Source organism: Trichosurus vulpecula, chromosome 8 (assembly GCF_011100635.1).
Source record: "Trichosurus vulpecula isolate mTriVul1 chromosome 8, mTriVul1.pri, whole genome shotgun sequence".
Lineage (NCBI taxonomy): Eukaryota > Metazoa > Chordata > Mammalia > Diprotodontia > Phalangeridae > Trichosurus > Trichosurus vulpecula.
In genome coordinates, this window is record NC_050580.1 from 71,550,283 (window position 1) to 71,559,205 (window position 8,923).

The 8,923-nt window shown below is 41.2% G+C and overlaps 1 protein-coding gene across 1 annotated transcript; it reads right to left on the reverse strand.

Moving 5' to 3' along the window:
• Nucleotides 1-3,459: 3,459 nt before the first annotated feature.
• Nucleotides 3,460-8,556, reverse strand: GDF2 (growth differentiation factor 2). Its single transcript, XM_036769635.1, has 2 exons — nt 8,121-8,556; nt 3,460-4,717 (listed from the first exon to the last, which is right to left on the reverse strand). Exons 1-2 carry the CDS (start codon nt 8,464-8,466, stop codon nt 3,777-3,779), a joined length of 1,287 nt encoding a protein of 428 aa, XP_036625530.1. The 5' UTR covers nt 8,467-8,556; the 3' UTR covers nt 3,460-3,776.
• Nucleotides 8,557-8,923: the final 367 nt, after the last annotated feature.

Genomic DNA, 8,923 nt, shown 5'->3' on the forward strand with positions numbered 1-8,923 from the left:
GGAATTAAACTCCCTGAGGGCAGGAATTGTTTCAGTTTTGTTTTTGTATATGCAATGGCTAGCCCTGTGCCAGACATTTAGTAGGCATTTAATAAATCCTTCATGAATCATCACATTAGCCTCTTGAAGTCATGTTAGAGCCCACCGTAGCACTCAGAAAAGTAGCTATCTGTAGAGGTTAAGTGGTGAGAGATGAGGGAGTGAGCATTCTTTGCCCCTGGGCTGACCAATAGTGTGTTGAAACTTTTCTGACCAGGCTCTTCTAAGGATTTATCTGATCAGAGATCCTGCACATCTCACGTGGTCTAGGCACTGCTAAGGAGGAGAAGAAGCAGGAGGAAATAGCAGCAAACTTGGGGGCAAATGAAAACAGGACAGCACAAAGGAGGTGATAGCCTGGGAGCCCGACTCAATCAATCCAACAGCAAATATTTGCTAAGCATTGGGAACATGCTCAGCATTTGCAGGGTCCTGGGTTCAGACATTCATCAGGGAAAACCTAGGCAGCCATAAAATGAAAAGTACTGAATTCTCCATTTGATAACTAGCTACTTAATAGTTGTTTATATGATTTATTAAGTGAGATAACTTATACGTAAAATGTTTTGGAAACTGTAAAGATATATATCTCAGCCACAGTTTCCTCATCTGTAAAATGGGGATAATAATGCCAACCTACCTCCCAATGTTGTTGTGAGGATGAAATGACATATTTGTAAAGCACTTTGCAAACCATAAAAAGTCTATAAATACTCGCTATTATTATTAATAGTATTATTATCTGTCAGTTTTTATTATTGTTGCTATCCTTTTTCAGTCTATAAATAATTAGCTTAGCTGATTGGAGTATATCGTAAATGATATTAAGGCCCAACTTCAGGAGCCATCTTTCACGTGGACCTTTCCTGTTCCTTCTAATGCCCTCCCCCTTCTCCCTTCCTCCAAATATCTTATATTTATTTTGTATATGCCTATATATGGACATGTCTCCCTCAGCTAGATTGTAAGCTCCTTAAGGTCAGGGACTGTTTCGATTCTGTCTTTCTATTATCTAACACAAATACTTGTTGACTTATTCTTAATCCATCAGATGTCTATGTGGAACAAGCAGGAGACTTGAAGTTAAGAATCCTGGCTTAATCAATCAATCACTCAATATTTATAAAGGGTCTACTTCAGATTCACTCTTGCTAGCTGTGTGATCTTGATCAAATCTCTCTGAGATTTAGATTCTTCATTTGTAAAGATAATGCCATATAAACCTCAAAGCACTACATACGAATGCAAGTTATTATTATTAACTTAGTTCTGTTCTGTAGCCTCTAGCCATGGTAGATCACCTCACTTATCCTGTGCCCACCATGGTCACAAGGGAGACTGGGCAAGTGGACATTCTTGATGTCCAAAATGGACTAGCGGCTTTGGAACGTAGTAAGTTTCCTCTTACTGGAGATCCTCAAGGTTCCACTTATCAGGGATGTTGTAACAGTGATTCTTGCTTAGGAATAGGTTGACTTGAATGATCTCTGAGATCCCTTTTGATTCCAAAATGGAATGACTCTTTGGTTTATACAGCTTGGAAAAGCATTGAAAGCCCATTCTTAACTCATGATGAATCACTCATGCAGTTGTTAGGTACAGAGGACAGCATTATGTATGGATATTTAAATGTGGGTTTCTATGTGGCTTATGGGGTCAACAGAATCTCTTTGGAGGATCCCAACTAGTAAAATATTGGTGGTTTATTTTACCCACAAAGCCTCTTTGGTTTAAAACATAAACATTTATTTGAATGGTCAGTAGTTCCAGCTACTGTATAGGTTCTTCCCTTATCAAAATCCATCAATGTTTGGAATAGATGTTTCGTTATCTGGAGAGTAAGGTAAGGATTTGTGTAAGATGGCATTCTAACATTCCCAGAAGGCACTGCCACTTTATTTCCCAACTCTATCCATTCTATATTAGCCAGGTCTCCTCTGCTTTTTTCCCGTGTCCTTGCCCTACCTCTTGGGATGAATTATTTGAGTAACATGTGGGTGAAATGCCACCCTAAATCCGGTAGGTGATAGTAAGGTGAGGGAGATGATGGCAAGTAAGCCCTCTCTTCTGTGGCCCCCCTTTTCCCCATCAAGGTTGGAAAAATGAAGCTTGGCATATATTAAAACCATGTGGTTAGCAGCTTCAGTTGCAGTATACAAGAATTCTTAAGAGCACATTGGGATTCTACCCGAACTAATTTGACAGACAACCCATTTAATCAATTCTAATGTCAGAAAAGCAGACCAATCTAATTGATGAAACATAAAACTTCCCAATTTCACTTATTCCTATTAAGACTGTTCAGGAAAAAGCCATTTGCCCTTAAGAAACCCAGAAAGGAAGTGGACAAATGTTAACATTTCCACTGCACATTGCTTGAAGAAATACCGAGCATGTACTGCATAGGGCAAACCTTCTATTTTATCAGAAAGGAGAGATAAAGACAAGAGTTCCTCAGACGAGAGTGAGCCTTAACTGACGGAAGACTGGTCTTCTTATCATTCAAGTACGTGTCATAAAGAAGGTAAAAATAGGTACATCTTGGATAACCATGTCTAAAGCATGACATCTCTAACTCCCACACATTTATTTCAGTGAATTAAAGCCTGATTCATTCACTACTCTTTAAATTCTTCCAAAGGAAAACTAGAAAGAAAAAAGCCAGTTCATGCACAAAGAAAATACAAGGGCAACTAAGCTGAATAAATAATTGTAAGGAACTGGAGTCTCTGAACTGAACCATCCCCACATACAATCCAATAACACGTAACACTGCCACCCCTCAGGACTATGAAATAATGGATTTGTTTGATAACAAATACCATCCATTTTGACTATGTAGTGGACCAGCAGAGAAACTGAAGTAATTGATGGACGTTATTTGCCCCTGGTCCTCTTTGTGCCACTGTAGTCGCAAAGTTTGGACTTCAAAATCCTTGAGAGGGTTCTGTTGGGAAGACAGCTGTGGCAGATGACACTTACTGTACTTTATGCCCTGATCCACTTTGTAGTCACATCCACCCAGCCAGAGTCTGCACATTCAACTGTGATTGAATAATTTGTCGGGGCATGGTGGTAATGAGTTGTAACTGTGTATTCATGGCATATACATTCCTAATTGTCATCTTTCCATAAAGCAGTAATTGTTTATCAGTTTTCTGACATGGAATGTGCCCTAGATCAAGGTGATGACCTTCTTAGGAACACTGCTGTCCATGTAAAGCTTCATTCCCTACTTCCCTGTTCCCTTTCATGTCTGTTTTTATAGATTGTAATACATTATGCATCCATCCGTACTCCTCATACTCAGTAATCTTAAAGTAATTTTTTGCTAACACTCAATTCTTTAACTTTGTTTTCATTTGCTCCCTCTTCCATGCCCATTCCCCATCCCCCTTTCCATCTACTTCTCTGATTTTTTTTACATCCTCCCCACCCAATTCTGTTTTCCCAAGATCCCCTTTGAGTGCTTCAGAGTCCAACCTTACTCCTGTTGGACATATACCTAAGAGGGTCGTTTGCAGTGATGCTTCCAAATAACTAGTTCCATGCAACAGCTTTAGAATCTTAGATTTTTTTTCTTTCTTCCCTTCCAAGATTGCCTACTCCAGTTAACATTGTCAGCACCAATGGATAGCTTAGTACAAGAGTATGCCTTTTGATACCTCCCCTCCCCTTCCACCCCAGAACAGTATGCCAATATTTTCCTCTTTCCTGGCTTGACAGATGATCAGGTACTACCTACATCCACATTCTGCCACACTCATTCCTTCATATTGGTATTTTAAAGTGGGCACTCCAACATCATCTTTGTAAAGAATAGAAATTGGGTTCAGTTTGGTGGGCACGCAGCAGGCTTTCCCAGCTTTCATGGGGTTTTTGAGATGCACCAAAGTCTGAACAATGGCATGCTTAGTTGGAGTGACATCATCAGCAAGAGGGAAGAAGCAGACTCCTTTACATTCGTATGCATCATACTCCTTCGGGGCAATGATCCAGTTGTCCCAGCCAATATCTTTGAAGTTGACTCGAAGGGAGCTCCTTTGGCAGTGGTTGTTGGGAGTTGTGCTTCTTTTGTTTCTGGATGAAAATGGTCTCCTGATGGAGAAATTCTCTATTTCTTCTTCCATTTCCTCTTCTTCCTGAGCACTAACATTCTTGGACAACTTCTTGAGTACGCTCTCTTGCTCATGACCTATCATTTCTCTGAGCTCCATCTTTGTTTCTTTTGTCCCATTGCTGCGGTCATCAGAGAACACAACAAAGAAAGGCAAGTTTTTGGAATCTGGGGGGACACTGATGTCCAATTTTTCACATCCTTTCATATGACTTTCCACTCTGATTTCCAATTTGTTTTTGTTCTTTGTTGGATCTGACCTGACCCATCGTTTCACTGCACTGGAGACCTCAAATGTTTCCCATCCACTTTCTTGGATGGTCTGGGACACAAGGAAGGACTTGGTCCCCTCTGTACCTTCCCAGAAGTCTGTTCCACCTTGGATGTCATAAATGGCAATGTTGCCTTTCAGTTCATGGGGCAATTCAGTATGGCTTTGACATGAAATATAGAGCCGGAGATCAGCCCTGGTGATTTGCTCATGTCTTGGGATAGAGAGGTTGAAGAGTAAGATGTGCTTCTGGAAGGGACGTCTGTCTGTCGAAGACATAGAGACAGCATCTGCAATAGAAACACATACACAGTGACCTAATTTATTTCACTCAGCTCATTTAGTTTTCCTGCTTGAAGGCTCCAAAGCTGAATTCATTCATCTAGTCTGACCACTCCCCCTTCCCCCTTATTCTGTAGTTGAGGAAACAGATCCAGAGAGATAAAGTGAATTGCCTAAGACACCATAGTTAATAGTGGGAAAGCCAGGGCCCAGACCCAGGTCTCTTGTTTAATAGTCTCAAATTCTTACTGCTGTATTGAGCTGTCTCTTCCTTCCCTCCTTCCCTCCTTCCTTCCCTCCTTCCTTCCCTCCTTCCTTCCTTCCTTCCTTCCTTTCTTTCTTCCTTCCCTCCTTCCTTCCTCCCTCCCTCCCTTCCTTCCTTCCTTCCTTCCTTCCTTCCTTCCTTCCTTTCTTTCTTCCTTCCCTCCTTCCTTCCTCCCTCCCTTCCTTCCTTCCTTCCTTCCTTCCTTCCTTCCTTCCTTCCTTCCTTCCTTCCTTCCTTCCTTCCTTCCTTGTTTCCTTCCTTCCCTCTCTCATTCCTTCCTTCCTTCCTTCCTTCCTTCCTTCCTTCCTTCCTTCCTTCCTTCCTTCCTTTATTCCTCCTTCCCTCTCTCCCTCCTTCCACTCCCCTCCCCTCCTTCCATTCCTCTCTCCTCCCCTGTCATAAATATTTATTGTACACTAATAATTGCATACAAGGCCCTGTGTCTGATGCTGTGAGAGAATTACAAAGAAAAACAAGACAGCCATTTTACCTTCAAGGAGCTTAAAGACTCGAACAGTGGGGGTGACATACACACAAGTAATTTTAATTTATAAGAGGCAAAATGGTACATTGAGAAGAATATTGCCATTGGAATGAAAGCATCTGAATTCTGTGTCTGACAATAACTCAATGACTGGGCAAGGCTTGACACCTCTGTGGGCCTCAGCTTCTTCATTTGTAAGATATAGATAATAACCAACATCGCCTATCACATAGGGTGGCTGTGAGGAAAATGATTTGCAACTCATAAAGCAGTACACTGATATAAGTTATAGCAATAATAATCATAACAATAATGATCACCCCTTGGTTTACATAAACAAGCATTCTGGATTTTAGTGTTGATTTGACATCACTAAGTAATGACAGATTGGATCCACTGTTTGCCTTTAGAGAAGGTAGAAAACATAACATTTCTTTATAAAATATTTTTAAAGAACTTAAATGAAAGAAATCTAGTAATTTCAAATCACCGTTGCAAATAAAGGTAGAAGGGTGATGTATTATGAGCCCAAAGTAATCTGAAGTGAATTCCTGTGTTTTCCTAAAGGCTTTGGAGAGGGCTCTGATTTATTGTTGCCAGCCTTCAATCGAGCACCTTGAGAATTTTTTAAAGGGCAGTGAGTGGGAGGGGGAAGTGAAATTCCAATGTTAGGAAAAGAACTTGATCCAGAGACTGAAATGGTTCACCAATCAGCAGTGACTACATAGGCTTAATTGAAGTTGAGGATTATCGGGGTGATTTAAGGGAAAAAAATACTTTGATCTCCACTATCATTGTTGGGGTAGGGGAAAGTGAGATTTTGCCTAAATTCCCCAGATCATTTCCTTAATTCTCCACTTCACTTTGTATCAGTAAATATGGGAATAGAGGGCTTTCTGTAATGATAGTGCAGTCACTGGTTTTGATGCAGGGGAACCCCCTGATAATACTGGTGTCAGGGGACTAACACGCATTTATTTGATAGCATCTCTCTTAAATTGGGCTTTGGGGAATATGATTTGCCCTGTGGTATGCCTGACATTCTTTTTTAGTCTGGAACTGTGATCTACTTGGTGTAGAAAAACTTCTAGTGAGGAAGCTCCCTCTATCAGTACAGACTGGCAACTTCTGCAGCTTATATAGTCTTAGTCTTAGCAATCTTATACAAGGTATCATAGCCAACATATATTTCAGACAGGACTTGAACTTAGGTGTTTTTGACTCTGAGCCTGGTTCTCTGGCTATTATACCACATTGCCTCTCAATAGACCCCAAATGACCCCAAAGTCACTTCCGTGCCACATTCATTTCAAATGATTCTAGGCCACAGGGAGAGGGTTGGCCTTGAAGTCAGGAAGACCTGGGTTGAAATTTTGCCATTAGCTTTCACTAGCTGTGTGACCATGGGCAAGTACTTAACATTGAAGTATGCCAGGAGCCACTCTCGGGCAATAAGTATTTTTTAAAGCATGTTACTAAACATCTATTATGCTGCTACTATGATTCAGGCACTGTGCAAGAAAGGCAAAAGCCAGTCTATGCCTGTAAGGAACTTACAATCAGGTTCTAAATTGCTGATGAGTTGTCAGTCTGCTTTGGTGGAGGGAGTTTCCATGCTGGGAACTCCTAAACTGATGAAACCACAGGTCCCAAACAAAAAAAAAAAGTAAGCAAATATTTGTGAGACAAATTCATCTTCTTGCAAATTCCTACTGAAAAGAAAGGTTAATCCCCTGATTAACCAAGCTGTACTTCTGGAAACTATAAGAAAACCCCAAATAGGGCCATAAAATGTTGGATGTGATTGAAAATAACTAAACAACCCTTCTACGTAATCAATAAATCTGCTTTTATTTGTGTCTGTTGATTCTTTCAAAACCGTCTTTACCAGTGCCTGCACATTCAATATAATTAATTGCTAAGGAAGGGTGGGGGGATTTACTATGGTCACTAAGACAATCTCAAGAGCATTTGTTTTCTCAGGTTCATAGGCTTCTAGAACATCAGAACTCTATGATATTCTAAAGGTTGTCTGTAATAAACCTCTCATTTTTGTAGATGAGGAAAATGAAGCCTAGAGGCAACATGAGTTGTTTAAGGCCACACAGCATGTTAGTGGAAAAAGTGGGAATAAAACCCAGGTCTCCTGGCTAGTGAATCAGCATGCTACCACTACAACTGGTCATCAAGCCATGTAAGCTGTTTTCTGTGTAAAGGAAACCACAGATTATTTAATTAGAGACTGAGTGATGGCAGAACCAAGGAAATTCTCAGAGTTTTCCTTTTCCGTCTTTCTTTCTTTTTTGAACCCACTGACAAGATAGAAATACCAATCGTTTTTAAAGGTCTGAAAATCCAGTATGTGAACTCTAGGGACTGACACTTTGGCTAGTTCGTTAAATAGTACAGAGAAAGAGGAGAGACTCCCCAAATTAACACCTCCAGGTCCTCATCTCCAACAACTTGTTAACTGGAAGTATAGAAGAAAGCAAGGAGTCATTGGCAAAGACCCATGCACTATAGAAGCAATGTGTTTATCAACACGCACATTTATTAAGCATTATAACACACATTATTAAGTGCCCCTTATGGCTCAAGCACTGTGCTAAGCTAGACAATGGGGATACCAAGAGGACCCTTCCTCCCCCAGAGTTATCCATACCTTCAATGCTGAAGCTTCTCACTATGTTGGATGCTGGAGTGGACGATTTGTCGGTGGTATATCTGTTGTACAGATCAATCATGAACTGAGGCGGTTCTACTTTAGTCCTGTCTTGGGAAGGGACCCCTGATAAATTCAGGCTCCTCAGGAAATCCACCTTCATGTTCTCCAGGAACATTTTGAAGTCAAAGCTCATGTCATCCTCCCCCTTCACAGCCTCCCCGAAGAATTTATTGGTGCTTTCAAAGGCAGGCACCCTCTCCCAGTTCTCTAGGGGTTTACCTCGCCCACAGCAGGCCAGGAAAGATAAAGCTAGCAGACCAGCCAGCAACGCAAAATAAGGCATTTTGGGGGGTGGGGGTGTGCCCTGTCTGCCAACAGGATGAAAAAGGAGCCCAGGTTACTCCAGCTTGAGACAGTTGATGGATTAGATTCTGGAGGAGGGAGAGAAAATGAAGGAATAGCCTTAGAGCATCCCGTTTCCGCAGGCTTTTCTAACCGCAATCTCTCATCAGTTGTCAGCCAGGCTGGCCATACACTTGTAACTTATCTGAAGTTGCCTCAGTGGCTCTTATCTCCCAAAGCTCTTAGTTTTAGTTAATGATGATTCTGTAAACATCTGACAAACACAAATGGCTTGTGGGAAGAACATTGTATACTGTAAAGAATTCGCATTTCACTTTGGGGTTATCGGCTGCTTAATTAGTTTTTTTTTCTTTCTTTCCCTCCTCATTTCCTTGCCAGCTCTGAGCTGAAGAGGATCAGGATGTGGTGGGGGGCAGGGAATGTCATATACTCAGAGT